Raw genomic sequence first — 15,701 nt, 5'->3', positions numbered from 1 at the left:
GTGTCGTCAGAAAGAGGAGAAAGAGAGCTTTAAAATGATATCCATCTTTCCATAGTTATATTGTATTACACAGGGCGACTTTTTGTCAAAGTCAGCAGCTGCATTCAGCAGAATGGAGCTGCTGACACTGGGGAAAGTGTCGTCCTGTGTAATACAATATAACTATGGCTTGATGGATATCATTTTAAAGCTCTCTTTCTCCTCTTTCTGACGACACCTAAATCGTTGCCCTACACCTTTTAGTTTTCTCTATTTTCGCGATTGAAATCGCGGCCGCGGCAATTTCGATCGCGAAAATAGCGAAAACTAAAAGACGTAGGGTGGTGGTTTATATATCATTGGAAAGAGGAGAAAGAGAGCTTTAAAATGATATGCATCTTTCCATAGTTTCTGCACTGCTCGGAGTCCTTTTAATTAGCAAAACTACAGTTAAAACATTTTTTTTTAGTTTTGGATAGAGTGGGAAAGGGAAGGGTAGATTTTTATTGTGTCTGGATTCTACTTGGGAAGATTTTGTGTCACTAGCAGTCCCTGAGAACAGAAAGTGATGTGATAGTGCTGCCTTTGTATTAATGAGAAGATTTTACGTATTTTCATTTTAGTAGTTGTGACACTAAGACCAATGCAGGGTAATTGAGACCAATACTGTTTAGCCACCTAATCATCTACAGCCTGCTCATTGAAAACGATTTTGATACCCCTGTGAAATATAGTTGCATAAACTGGCTCACAGTACTGACCGATCATCCCTCAGACTCAGCATGAGTATTGGATAGGAACAGGACTTGTTGACCCTGGCATCTGTGGTTGGCCCTGGTTCACCCAGAACATGAAGTCTAAGTGACAACTAACGCCCTACAAGGGATGGACCACTATGTATAGCAGGCAATGGAGTACTTTGTTGCAGGTGTCCACCAGGTTGAGACTCTAGGGTTACCCCACAATACACACATAGAACAAGTAAGTTTGCACTTGGGAGTTTTAGCAGATGACTCTTAAGACATTGATCAGGTAAAGGTCTAGACTGGTGGCAATGAAAGTGGTGTCAAGCACAAGCAGAAGTCAAGGCTCGCGAATGGCAATGCTGGGTTGTTAAACAGGTGGAAATTGGTACAGGGGCAAACAAAGTGAAGATGGTAATCAGGCCAAGGTCGATAAATGGACCAGTAGAGCAGGAGTAGACAGATAGAGTCCAGGTCACCTATTGATAGCATTGGGCATGCGTATTTTTGTCTGTGTCTGTTCCGTATTTTTATACGCGTACTATGCGTCTGTTTTTCCGCATCGCGATGGCAATAAGACGCAAGTAGAGGCGTCATTGCGTACGTCCTTCCGCATTGGTTGTCATGTGATGGTGGTTGCCATGGCGACGACGGGCAGTGCTCGGTGTTACTTCGTTTACAGTTTTATACTGTGTATGACACATCCAAACCCATGCCCTCTGCATCATGATGCCCTGGACTCCTCCCAGGATCTTTTTAGATGTTTAACAGGTGCTATAGATCAGAGTTAGAAATGCTTCTATTTATATGTTTATGTTACTGCAATGACATCATGCATTTCAAAATGTTTGACCAATGGAGTGGGAGGGCGGTACCCTTTGTGGACAAGCCCTGTAGTTCCCCATCAGGTCCAGTCATTTGCATAGGTTCCTCTGATTGGTTGCCATGTTGTAGCTTTGACTATATAAAGAGCATGTCTGCAGTTGTTCATTTGGCTGTGTGGCGTGAACAAGGACTGTGATGGTCCGAAACGGTGGACCGTAGCCACTATGCAGCTTTAATGTTTGTATTTTTATCATCCAATAAAATAATCTTCTGATTAAAAGAACTGTGCCGGATCATCTTGGAGAAATTGTCAGATAAAGCCAGGCGGTGAACAGGAATTAATGAAACTTTCTTCACAGGAGCAGTAGATGGTACCAATTACTTCCTGGCAGGGCAGTTTCTAGGCTAAATTGCACCCAGGGTGAGGGTTTAAAAATTGCACCCCCCCCCCCACCCTTGTGGACTCGGGAACCCTTACTCTTTAGGAACAGAAACACAGCCACAGGTCACAAGTAGATCTGTCTACTTTCTAGTGACCAGCCGCTCATCCAGGAGGAAGCAAGAAAACACCCAGGCGAGGAGAGCCCAGAAAGCCGACTCCTCCATGGGCTCCATGGGCTCCATGGGCACCGTGTACTGACAGCTTGCAGTACCGCTACAGGACATCAGGTGTCATCACGGGGTGGTGACGTGATGATGACTTGAAGTCTGACGCAGGCAGCCTAGGAGGAGTCAAGGAGGGTGATCACGCTGCTAATCTTCTTTCTTCTTCCATTTGGCTGCACTGCTCGTCACCAGCTCCCTAGCGACAATGTCCTTCTGCCTGCGCCCCCTTTCATCTACTTTCTGGTCTGCGCCCAGTGCGGTCGCCCTGCCCGCACTGCCCAAGAAACTGCACTGCTTCCTGGGTGTCACATTGGACTGTAAGCATACTTATGCCCTCTTGCCCTTTAACCAATGCTGATAGTTGTGACCAGATCTGGTAGCCCTTGAAGCTCTGGTATCCTGGTCAGGACCTGATTGGCACCATCTACTGCACCTGTGCAGAAAGTTACACCTGAGTCTGGCAACATGCACATATAAACATCCGAGGATGTACAAACACAACCCAGACAGACATAGGTGAGCTCACACAGTATGCATTCTATGGAAAGCTGAAGATAGATATTAGCTTTTACTTTAGTTATTATGGCTGACATTTTGGTATACTAGTATCTGCTAAGACCAGCCATAATTCCAGTAACAACAACCCTAATTACTAGCATTACATGAATCCTGAGTCCAAACCTTAACACTAAAACTAGTCCACACATCCAGATTGCAGGCTAATCCCATCGATGATCAATATTTTTCATTCTATTATCAACTGGATATCAACAGATGTTTTTATTTCAGATTTCAGCTAAGGTTTGATTGGAACCATTGCTTAGCTGTTCTCTGAACACGAGAGTACCTGTACTCCTCTTAAGCTCCATTTGGACAGAAAACCTGAAGAGCCTTACTGTCCTTTTGATTGTCGGTAGACAACCCAATTCTGTGGATTTGAATGGGCCACTTTGTGATGCAGTGTGTCCCATCTTCTGCACATCATGTACCATAGGTAGATAACCTGGGACTGCCAAGCTGTGGACACGACATGTGCCCTCCCCTGGTGCAGTGATGCAGTAATGCAGAGATGCATGTGGTTCTGAAGATGAGTAATAGCTAAGTATGCATTTTTCCTACATATTAAAAGATTTATCTACAAATTAAACGTCAGCTTACCCACTTAAGGTGCAGCAGAAAACCACAGAACTATCACTTGATCTGCCACCAAGTTGAAACAGATTTTTTGCCATTTCTAACAATGGTACTGATTATTACGTTTCTTGAAAAACATCAAAGAGGAAACTGATTTTCAGGCAAATCCACTAAAAATAATCAAACCTGTAGTACATTTGCCACAAAACACTGATGCATCTAGGTTGCTGGTGATTCAATAAAGATCCACAATAACCATTAGTCACAGGCTGACTTTGACTGCAGTGGAACAATGTTGTGACACTTTTGTGTAATGGACAGATATAAGTCTCCACAAATGACAGATGGGCATTTTTTCATAGTGATTTGTTGCAATGACAGATAACGGAAGCTACTGATTTGTCACTAGCCTGTGATGCATAGTGCTGTATCATTAACAATTTCTTACTGGAACCACTAACAATAATGCAAAAACTAAAGAAATTACATGTTGCTGGTGGCACAATTACGGATGTATCTCAGTCAATCGTGCTTCAGCAAAATATCACCAATGACATCAGCAATTAAAGCATACAGTTTATTTCTGCATCTAAATATCTTTGGGAGAACACTGTTTACACAAAGGGGGATTCAGGCAGTTCAGAGAGTTAGCCATGATGGCTGATTGAGACCAAAACAGAAATAGAATTTATGACAAATTACTGATCACAAAGGCAAGCTAAGCATATGTATACAATCTTTGCTCAAGGGAGATTATATGAATAGCTTTTATTAAATAATAAAAAAAAAACTATCCACAGTTCAGGTTCAAGCTAAGATATTTACAAATGCAAAATTTTCCATTTGCCTAAGACAACTATTTGTGCTCATTTCAGAGCACAGAAATCCCACAGCATCATATAAAGGGAATCTAAAGTGACATGGTTAGATAGACATATATATATATATATATATATATATATATATATATATATATATATATATATATAGTGGCAAGCATAGCATACAGGTAGTGTTCTTTTTCTTCCTTCCCTGCCTGAAAGGGTTAATATTCAGCTATGCAACTGACAGTTTTACTCCAGTCAGGGCCGAGTTGGACTATAGCGTCACACACTGATAAGGAATCACAGCCATAAAACACTTTACTGGCAGAGAACTGGGCCTCTGAGCCGGTGATAGATAAAAAAGTCAATAGTTCATATAGTTGCGCTCTCTGAGAAAAATGACAGGCTGTCAATGAGCTGAGGAAAAAAAAAAACAATGAATCAGTGTCATGGAATATGTTGGTGCTTTATCCTACCTAATAATTGACAAGTGTGCCTGTGTCTCATGTCCGTGTGTCAGTGCTTTTTGCCTCTGAGCATGTGCACGGAGGGACGCAGAGACACTGCCGAGAGCTGGGGGGAATGACGTGCGGCAGAGGAGGACAGGTCCTGAAGGGGGCGGTCGGGTGCGGTGTGCGCAGAGCGAGTGCACGCGTGGTGTGCGCGAGGTGGGTGCTTGCACTGGGCAGGTGCGCATGCGGTGCACAATGTATGCGTTTCAATAGAGAAACCAGTGCGAGCAGGGGGGGAGGAAGGGCACCACCACAGCCTAGCGCCCGTTTTTAAATGGGCCTTAGGACTAGTAAACCAATAATAATAATAATAATAATACTGTATATTGTACTTTTTAACCCTTGAAAATCTTCTGAAAAGTCAGCGGTCATCTTATATGCCGGGTGTCATTGATGCCGGGTGATACGCCCTATCCTGATACCCACTCTCAGATGCCACTGCTGAGAACTGTAGTGAAGCGGCGCAGGCGCACATGTGCAAGATCTGAGAGGCAGAGAAGGAGGTAAATAGTGTACAAGGGTGGGCTAGAATGGTAAAAGAGGTGTTTTTTATGGGCACAGTGCAATCTTTTCTTCCATACCGCTCTGAGAAACAGGTAGACAGGGAGAGCTGACCAATCCACTTAGGGAGAGAGGGAGAGTTGACCAATCCAACCAGTCAATCGCCAGTATACTGTTATATACTGAGTACCACATACAGTAGAGCACCAGTATCTGTTCATACATATCACCAGTATATGATGTTTTTTAATTTTTATTTGGTGTGCTTTGGAAGAAGGGTAGTCTTATAGGGCGAGTATATACCAAACTCTATATTTTAACTGGAAAAGTTGGGGGGTCGTCTTATACACCGGAATATATGGTAAATCAACTTATTTAAGTTTTTAAACATTAAAATGTAGAGCGTGGGTGTATTTCATTTGCTTATTTTTACATTAGGTTAACTTTCAGCAATCGAGCAGGACAGATAAAAAAACAAGCACAAAAAACATTGAATATGTATAGTTTTTCAGTACCTCCTGCTCTCCCTCCTCTCCTCATCATCCCCACCCACAGAAATAACTGGTTTACTTTCTATAGCAGCATTTCTTGTTCCTGTTGCCTGTCATTAGTAGCCATGTGCACTGGCTGCTGTAATACCAGAGTACCCTGGACCATTGATTATTTATCCAGATTAGAGTAATTAATCAATAATGCAGGGCAGTCTGCTGTCGCAGAAGCCAGTGATGCAGGTGCTGACAGCCGACTTCTGTGGTGTGCAGAGAAGCAGGATCCAGGCAATTTACATTAGTTTGATTGCAGGTAATCTTATCTCTTTTCCCAGCTCCCATCCCACCCTGTTGTCTTCCCCCATGTCCCTTTCCTCTTTTCATATTTTAGTGCCTTCTTTTAACAGCATGTCCCTGCCAAATAGCACTGGTGATGTCTGTAGTCCTGGTGAGAGGGCTGCCATTTCTCCTCTCCCACCAGGCTCTCTGTCTTGTGCCTCTACCTCTTTATCCCCCCTCCTCCTATGCATCCCCCTCTTTTGTATGTACCTCTTTTCTGACTGTCCTCAGAGGAGCTCACAATCTAATCATACCATAGTCATAGTCTAATACCCTACCATATTATTATTGTGAATTTATATAGCATTGACATTGCCTGCAGCACTGTATAGAGTACAGAGTTCCATGACGGTTAGCTCCAACCACATCCCGATGACTCCTTTTCCCCAAAAATTCCCCAAAATTTGCAGTGTCAAGCTCAGCACCCTAACGACCTAACCTTTCAACCCTCCCATAAGAAAAATTAATTATTTTTTTTAATTTTTTTTTGGGGGGGGGGGGGGGGTGTCTGTAAGTAATCTGCACCGGGTGTCAAATTCCCTAGGTACACCACTGTAAGGAGCCGCTGCATTGCTTCCTCTTAAATATGGCACACCCCATAATCTCTTCTTAGTAGCACCGACTATAATGAGAAGGTTCTGCACCACCTGTAAAACTGTCACAAGTTTTTATGAAGGACACCACTTGGGATCAGTTGCAACCTGGCTGCTGCTAGCTTTGTCCTGCTTAAGGCAATAGGAAGTCCTGCAAGGAAGATATGAATCAAACACCACACCCATTTGTGCTTGATCAATAAGCTACAAGTCTTATCATCAATCATAAGTTCAATCAACAATAGTTTTTAATTGATATTCATTTGATTCAATTTATTTATTTTTAATACATCAATCATCTAATGTAATAAAAAGGTTGCACAGTATATGTCCATTCCATATGCCTAATCCAGAAACATACAAAAAAGCTCCAAGTAGCCCCTAGCTGGTTGCAATAATCCATGTCTGTATTTTGTTATCAAACCACAGTTATTAGGGGCCTGCATTTGCAAATAAACAATTAAGCCATGAGAGGACTTACTAACGTTGTGTGACCCATTGTTCTTCTCCATCATTCAGAAAGCAGGATATGCTTTGCAAATAAGCATGCTATAAAATTGCAGGGTCTGCCTTGTACCCCTATGTTGGAAACCAATCCTGCTCAAACCCACTGCAGGATCCAAGACAAACACCACAGACATGGCATTTACTTGAGCATCTCATGCACAGGTAGGTATGACTAATGAGATGCAAATGATTCCAACTTCATGCAGAATTATGAAAATTCTGTAGGCAAATATATGCAGCTTGAAAATAGACCAAATCAACTTAAACCTTGGTGGGACTTGATTGGTCTACTTTCAAGCTGCATATAAAGTATCAAGATAAAGACTGGGCTATGAATTCCCTATCCGGCACACTACTACAATGGTACCTGATTATGGGTGAAGAACAATAATGCAGTTTCGGAAATATACTTGTATCCATAGGTGTCTGTAGAAGTGGGTAGGTCACAGAAAATTGTTTAGAAACCATAGTAAAACAACATGCTACATCCATTTATAAAGCTTTTATACAGCCTGCATAGGGAAAAGCAACAATAGAAATTAAACTCCATATAGTATCTGATCTCTCAATTGTTTCTATCAAAGTTCTACTTTTGTAGGTTCCCCCCTCTAAAAAATTACCATCAAGTGGAAAATATGTTAAACCTTCAACAGCATAGCATTATTTAAATGTGAAATGAATGTTTTTTCTATTGCAGTCTGTCAAGAAGCAGTGTGGGAAGCCTTCCGGATCTTCATGGATCGAATACCCCAGACCACCGAATATCAGAGCTGGGTCGATGCATGTCAGCGTGAAACATTTTGTATGTTTGAAATTGGGAAAAACTTCAGTAGCTCTCAGGAACATTTGGATATTATTCAGCAGGTGAGATAGCTATTAAAAATGCAATTTTATAATTGTGTTTTAATATTTAATCTTTCACTCGAATTTGATCTGAGATTTTTGAATAGTGCATGGTTAAAGGATGTAAAGGTCGCACATAAAAATAATTTTTTTAGCAAATTTTTAATAAATGTATTGTGATACAGTATTCTGATAGGTGTCCTGGCCATTTTGGTGTAATAATAGAGCTGATTTTTTTTTTGGGGGGAGGGGGGGGGGCTGTAATCTACCGTACATGCTGTTTTTTGTCATGTGTTTTTCCTAAGTCATCTCCCCCCGGAACTCATATTTAATTAATTAATAGTTTATTGAAAGATAGTTATATGTTACATTTCACAGAAATGTATACATGACATAAGTTGCACAGCTGCTACTTCACTCAGCTTTTGGCAGTCCTCACTATCATTTGGGCTAACCCAGCTGAAAAAGGCATTTTTTTTAAATAATCCATTCCAAGTTTGCTAGATGACACTGGCTCTGTATATTCCTCCATGTTCACTTTCTATCTTCCTCCATTGCTATCCAGTATTAGTAAATCATTAAATAGGTCTGTCATGTGCAAAGGCTTGTGTGCCTCATTCACATACGCTCCTGGTTTGTGCCACATGATAATATTTGTGCTATGACAAAGCTGCCACCACCACTCAGGTCCTCTGCAAGGAGAAGCGCTTGTATCCAGATCAAGCCCCGACAGAAGCAAGGGGATTTCCACTGGATTGCAACAGACCAATGAAAATCCTCTCTCTACCAGGGAGGATTCTCATTGGTCCACCACTCAGTGAACCAATGGGAATCCTCCCTGAGGAGAACATGGCACAGAGTGGTTACTATCTCTACTGGATACCACCACTCTAATATGTCATTACATTTTGTCTGAGTGCTGGGCATTCCTACCTGTTTCCCAAAACAAAACTATCTATACTCCAGAATACTATTGCCATGGTTGCAGACTTGCATTTATTGATCTAATTCAGTCTAATCTTATTTAATCTAGTTAACTCTTAGATACCAAGATACCTTCCTCACTTCTCTGCGCATGAAACTCTACTTTCTTCCACATTGGTGACTTCTTCTTTTCTTCTTTATTTGCACCTACTCCTCTTTGTTTTGAATGTGTTATATTCCAATCCTTACCTTCAACCCCTCAAGCACATACCTAATAACATACCTTCAGACAAGCGTATAATCTGACTTATATGTTTCTCCGAAGGTGATCCACTTCTGCTTCCTTCTGAGCATGCTGACAAAGTAATCATTGCCATCTCATCTATTGATTACTCACTACATTCTGTAGTGTTTCTACTTCCTTTTATTCTTCATAGAGATGCCCATACATCGAACAAGTTGACGGCTAATCAACCATCCGATTTGATTATTATTATTGAACCGAATGAAAATCAGGCCAAAATTGGTTGATTGTATCAATCGGACATGCTGGGAAATATTGGGCCTGCATGGTCGATCAGGTGTGTGGCAGTAACGGCGTGCAATATCCAAGTGATAGAAGTGACGGAGATCCCGGCCGCTGTCCCTGCCAAATGTCATATGTGCTCCCAATGACTATGCATTGAAATACTTTACCTGTCATGCTGCCCGCTAGGGTCTGCTGTACTTCCACATTTGGGTGCCACATGACTACCAGCATAAAGCACATGGGGCACATGTGTCACGTCACACACGCACCGCACGTGCTATAATGTTAGCAGCTACATGGGGTGCCATTGCGGAAGAAGTAGGCAGACACTAGCAGGTGGCATGACAGGTGAAGTATTTTAATGCACAGGCACAGGGGGAACATGTAACATTTGGGGGGTGCAGCCGAGGATGGTGACGTGGCATGGCAGTGTTACGGAGCGGACTCCTGAGAGATTTCATGCTGAATTTGATCTGTAATCAGCCTGTGGCGTGTGGACAGAAAACAGATCTCTCTCAATCAGAGAAATCTGTCTCTTGGACAATCTTCTAAAGCCACCTAATTGCTCCTAGTCATTGTTTTAAATGTGTTCGCCATGATAGCTAAATACATGTAGTCCTTGGTTAACGAACGAGATAGGAACTGTAGGTTCATCCTTAACCTAAATCCGTTCTTAAGTCGGAACATTGTGCCATCTCTGTCCCTTTTACTTCCAGTGTCCCCCACTGTGTCATCTCTGTTTCTCCTCTGTCTCCCTTGTCCCTCATTAGGTCTCCCCTGTGCCTCATCATGTCTCCCTTGTGCCTCCTTAGGTCTCCCGTGTGCCTCATTAGGTCCCTCTTGTGCCTAGTTGTGTCTCCTTGTGCCTCCTCATACCCTCATTGTGCCTCCTATCTCCATCTGTGTCCCTTTAAGCCATATGTGTCAAATCTGGCCCTTGGTGCCATAGAATTTGGCCCGCCAGTGATGCAGATATTAACATTGAATCTGGCCTGCGGCCACGCTTGTACTGTGTTCTGCCCACTTGCCCGCGCTCCGCCTACCCGACCTCTTGCTATAATTTGCCACTTGCCTCTTCTTCTTCTGCAGGCTGAATAATTGCGCCTGAATCTGCCTTCTTCCTGTGCTTTCTTCCGCCCTCTTCCTATGCTCTCTGCTTGTCAATAAAGGTTGAATTGCGCTCTCCACTGCATCAGATGCTCCTAAAAAATATATACAAAAAGCTCCACATAGCGTAACTCTGTTATGGCAAAATCACACACCACCCGTGTTCCAGTGATAATAGTGCAGCACACGTGACCATAAACTTCCACAGTAGCTCGCTCACCAGATGATGGCCACCTCAGATATCAGGTGGATCTATCGCATAAATCAAACTCCCCACTGGCACGGTTAGTCTTCCACTTCCTTGTAATAATGTAGTAAGCTTCCATTCATATAAAACATAAAATCAAGACATAGCATAAAACCTTTTAAACAGATAAAACTTCCTGCGCTACCAGTGCGCACTCACGTATAGTATCTTGGTAATCAGGCACATCACATGGACCAACAGCAGGGTCTGTGGAAACGGCATCCCGATTCCTTCTCCGGACTCCCGTACGACCGCGCTACAGTCCTCCGCTCCGTGCCTCGATTTAAACCGCCGCCTCTCTCCTATCGTGGTGACGTCAGACGCGTTGGACGTAGCTCCGCCCTACGCATTTTGTCCAATCAGACTCATCAGGGGCTGATGTCACCAGTGCGTCACACCCGCTTTATAGTGTACATACTGTGCTGAGCCTTCCGTGATTGGCTGTGCTCATATTGCCTATCTGCCGTCACAGACACCGCTGTTTTAACATTAAACATTATTCCTCTGTCTTATATTACTACACCATAATCATGTGACTATACCTTTATTCAAATAAAATAGGAATATTATTCTCATAAGAACAGCCACCAGCCAGGTGCACTACCACCTAGTGGTCATTCACATTAATACACTTAGACCAACAGTACCAACATAAAACCAATTCCTATGTGACATGAGCTACTGAACCACACCATTGATTTGCTCTGCTTCTACATCAGTTTAGTGCACTCGCACCAAATTCCGAAATTTTACTTCATTGCTTCGATGTAATCACATCCTGTCCCCCCATATCAATCAATGCTCCAATTACTCCGATGTGCTTGCATACCATTCCCCTTTGTCAATTATTTTATCAATATATTATCGTATTACCCCCCCCCCCCTCTCCAGTTAGCCTAATCAGCCCCTCCCCTCAACATAGCATAAACTAAATATCATTTAGGATATACCAATTCAAATCAAATTCTATATTCATACCACCAGGATGAAGTGATTTCAGGTTGTATATTCACCTCCCCTCCGCCTTGGAAATTTCCTTCACCATACTTGAACCCCTCCATTTTCTTACATACCTTTCTACTCCCATAAATTTCAAGTTACTGGGGTCTCTCCCATGGGCCAGCCTAAAGTGATTAGATACACTATGGGACTCTAAACCTTTAGTTATATTATATATATGTTGTCCAATCCTTTTATGTAGGGCCCTGGTGGTCCTCCCAACATATTCCATCTCACAGGGACACCATAACACATGCACAACCCCAACACTGTCACACGTAATGCATTGTTTTAATTTCCATGTTAATCCTGTATTTCTAGAAATGATGCGATCTGCCCTAATTGGTTTGGCTTCTCTGCATCCTCTACAGGGGAAAAAAACATTCTGGCCCAATACATTCTGGGAATTTACTCTAGGAAGCTCAATGTAGCTGCTAACTAGTTTGGAACTCAAATTGGGGGCTTTTTTGTACACAAACCTTGGTTTGTCAGGAAGGGCATCTGAGTGGTGAGTGTGGCACATGTTAGTCACTCTCTTCCGCTATTTAAACACAGTTCCCGGAGGAGCTGTGGTAGCGGAGGTAAAAAGGGGAGAGCAAGAGGAAGCCGCATGAGGGAACATGTGACAAGACTTGATTTCCCGGCCTGCTGGCTGAGGCAGGAGGCAGAGTTGGGGGCTAGTGTCCATACGGGGTAACACTTAGGGCACAGGTGACATGTCTTTCCCTCCCACTCAAAAAGACAATTTACAAATTAATGTATATTTCATTACACATTGAGCCTCCATTGTCACGTTCCTGCACGCAATGCACTCTCAATAGGAGAGTAATCCACCCAGGGTGGATTACCCGATCTGTGGGGGTATACAGAGTGCGGCTGTCAGGCATCACACCTGCCAATTCACTGCAGCTACTACAGCCCAGCCAGTCTCTGTAAGCACTCGGCAGAAGCACAGATCAGTGCTGCTAACACAGTGGGCTACTGCTCACATCTGATATTTCCACATACCAGAGAGAGGAGCTGTGCAGCCTCAGTCGCGAGCAATAAGAGGGACAAAAGCAATCCTCCTGAAAAACCATATGGGCTAGGTGAGATTCTTCCCTGGCAGGGTGTCAGATCTCACGTATGCTCTTCTGAGTGCACTCTTTTCCTTTTGTTCCAATCCAATCCAATCCAAAAAAGCTTTATTGGCAGGACCAAATACATTTAGCATTGCCAAAGCAAAACAAAACATTAACATGGGGAGGGGGGATTGTGGGAATAAGGGAAGGATATAGGGGGTTGGGGTATATAGTCCATAGGTGTGTGGATGATGTAAGGGACAGCATGGGGGACTGGAATATACAGTCCATAGGGGGTTATTGGGGGAATACAGTCCATGTGGTATCATGTTCCTCTCAGTTGGTGGCAGGCTGTGACATATCGGGCAGCTATTTGCACGGTTGTTTCCTCCTCCCCCAGTAGGATGTAGAGTTTCCTCTCCTCATCTGTGGAGGTAAAATCCTGGATGTGGGCGGAGAGTCTCTGAAAGTGGGCGGTCCTCACAGGTGCGTATTTGCTGCAGTGTAGCAGGAAGTGGGCCTCATCCTCCAAGACCTCCTGGTCGCATTGTCTGCACAGTCTCTCCTCCAGGGGCTTCCATGTCTGTCTGTGCCGCCCTTTCTCTACCTCCAGGCTGTGGGCGCTCAGACGTTACAGGCTCAGGGTCTGTCTGTCTTTGTGGTGGTGTAGCCTCTCCAGGTATGGAGCCATTGTGTACTCCCTCTGTAGTGATTGATAGACAGCGAATTTCTTGGAATTCTTTATGTCACTTCTCCATTCCTCTATGTATCGTTCCTTGCAGCTTTCTATAGTCCGTTTTATTTGGGCTTTTGTCAGCCTGTGTTGGTGGCCTTGGCTGGGCTGGCTGCTGATGCTTTGCTTGAGAGCGCGTGGTATGGCCTCACCCCCCTGGCTCAGTGAGGCTTTATGGTGGTAAGTGCTGGGGTTGCTGCTCTGTATATGCGGCCAGTATGAGAATGCCCTCTGCTGGATAGTAAGCCATAGTGGGAACCTGCCTAGCTCTGCCCGGCAAGCTGAGTTTGAAGTGCTTCGATGGACTTGGAGGAGATACTTGCAGAACTCTAGATGGAAGATTTCTGTTGGGCTGGAGTCTCATTTTAATTTGTCTGGGTAGGTCACTGGGCCCCATACCTCACTGCTATAGAGCAGGATTGGGGTGATGATGCTGTCGAATATCTTTGCCCACACTCTCACTGGTGGTTTTAGGTGGTAAAGCTGTCTTCTGATGGCATAAAATGTTCTGCAGGCTTTGTCTTTCAGGACCTGTACTGCTGGTTTAAAGCTTCCTGATTGGTTGATCTCCAGCCCCAGGTAGGTGTAGCTGTTAGTGGACACCAGTGGGGAGCCATTTAATATAAATGAGGAGGTGGGGGTTTTATTTCCATTCTTCCTCTGGAACACCATCATTTTTGTCTTCTTTGGGTTGATGGGTAGTGCCCATGTGGTACAGAAAGTCTCCAATACTGACAGGCTGTCCTGTAGTCCTTTCTCTGTTGGGGAGAGCAGCACAAGGTCGTCTGCATACAACAGGAACTTCACCTCATGGTCATGCAGGAGGAGGCCTGGAGCTGGGGAGGATTCCAGGGATACAGCCAGTTGGTTAATGTATATGTTAAAGAGCATTGGGCTCAGACTGCAGCCCTGCCTGACTCCTCGACCCTGCTTGAAGAACGCACTTCTCTTCCCATCTACTTTCACACTGCATTGGTTCCCAGTATATGAACTCTTGATGACATCATAGGTTTTTCCTCCTATTCCACTCTCTAGGAGTTTTAGGAAAAGGCCTGGGTGCCACACCGAGTCAAACGCCTTCTTAAAATCAACAAAGCAAGCGTGTATTTTGCCACGTGAGCTGTGGACATGGGTCTTGATGAGGCTGTGCAGTGTGTAGATGTGGTCGGTTGTGCGGTGGTTTGGCAAGAACCTGGCTTGGCTTTTGCTGAGTACGTCCTGCTGTGTGAGGAAGCATAGGATCCTTTTATTGATGATGCTGTTAAACAGTTTCCCCAGTGTGCTGCTGACACAGATTCCTCTGTAGTTTGCTGGATCATATCTGTCCCCATTCTTGTAGATGGGTGTTATGAGGCCTTCACTCCAGGCCTGAGGAAAGGAGCCTGCACTCAGGATAAGGTTGAATAGACTTGCGAGTGCCTCATGTATGTCCGGGGGGCTGTATTTGATCATCTCTGGCAGGATGCCATCAGTACCGCTAGCCTTCTTACATTTTATCAGCTTTGTTTTTTCTCTTATTTCCTGCACCGTGATTGGTGTATCCAGAGGGTTCTGAAAGTCCTTGATTGTTTCCTCCATGTCCTTCAGTTTTGCGGCTATTTGTTTCTGTTCCGGGGTTTGGGCATTTTCTGGGATGTCTTTGTTGAGGTTCCTGAAGTAGTGGAGCCAGATGTGGCCATTTTGGATATGAAGAGGGCTTTTTTTAGGCTTTGTCCCAATATGGTTCCAGGTCTCCCAGAATGAGTTGTCTTGGAGGGAGTCCTCCAGCTGTTGGAGTTTGTGGGAGATGTGGCTCTGTTTTTTCCGCCTGAGGGTGTCTTTGTATTGTCTCTGTAGGTGGTCATGGGCTTCCCTTAGGTCCCGGTTGTTGGGGTCTCTGTGTTTTTGGTTAGAGGCTGCCCTTAGCGAATTACATAGAGCCTTGCATTCACTGTCAAACCATTTTTGGGACTGTTTATTTGTGGATCTATTGAAGTTGGTCTGCTTGAGGCCTGATAGTACTGCCATGGTATGTAGGATGTTACTGAAGTCCTTCACTGCATGGCTGACACCTTGTTGGTTTGGTTCATATGGGTTGTTATAAAAGTTTGTCAGCAGTTCTTGGATTTTGGCAGTTTTGGTCATGTTGGTGTATTCGGTGGCAGACTGTTTGGGTAATTTGAAGGGTGGTGGTAGCTTGTAGAGACCGGTCTGGTGAGGCTGCTGTG

General features: G+C 44.0%; 1 protein-coding gene across 2 annotated transcripts in view; it reads left to right on the top strand.

Moving 5' to 3' along the window:
• The window catches only part of IMPG1 (interphotoreceptor matrix proteoglycan 1), a 538,528-nt gene that overhangs the window by 123,511 nt on the left and 399,316 nt on the right, over positions 1 to 15,701 (top strand). For both annotated transcript variants that reach the window (XM_068281513.1, XM_068281514.1), the window contains exon 3: positions 7,749 to 7,915. In XM_068281513.1, the coding sequence (XP_068137614.1) occupies positions 7,749 to 7,915 (167 nt within the window). The remainder of the gene's footprint in view (positions 1 to 7,748; positions 7,916 to 15,701) is intronic.

Source organism: Hyperolius riggenbachi, chromosome 4 (genome assembly GCF_040937935.1).
Source record: "Hyperolius riggenbachi isolate aHypRig1 chromosome 4, aHypRig1.pri, whole genome shotgun sequence".
Taxonomy (NCBI): Eukaryota; Metazoa; Chordata; class Amphibia; order Anura; family Hyperoliidae; genus Hyperolius; species Hyperolius riggenbachi.
Note: the sequence above shows the minus strand (reverse complement) of the source record. Positions and strands in the feature narration are given on the sequence as shown.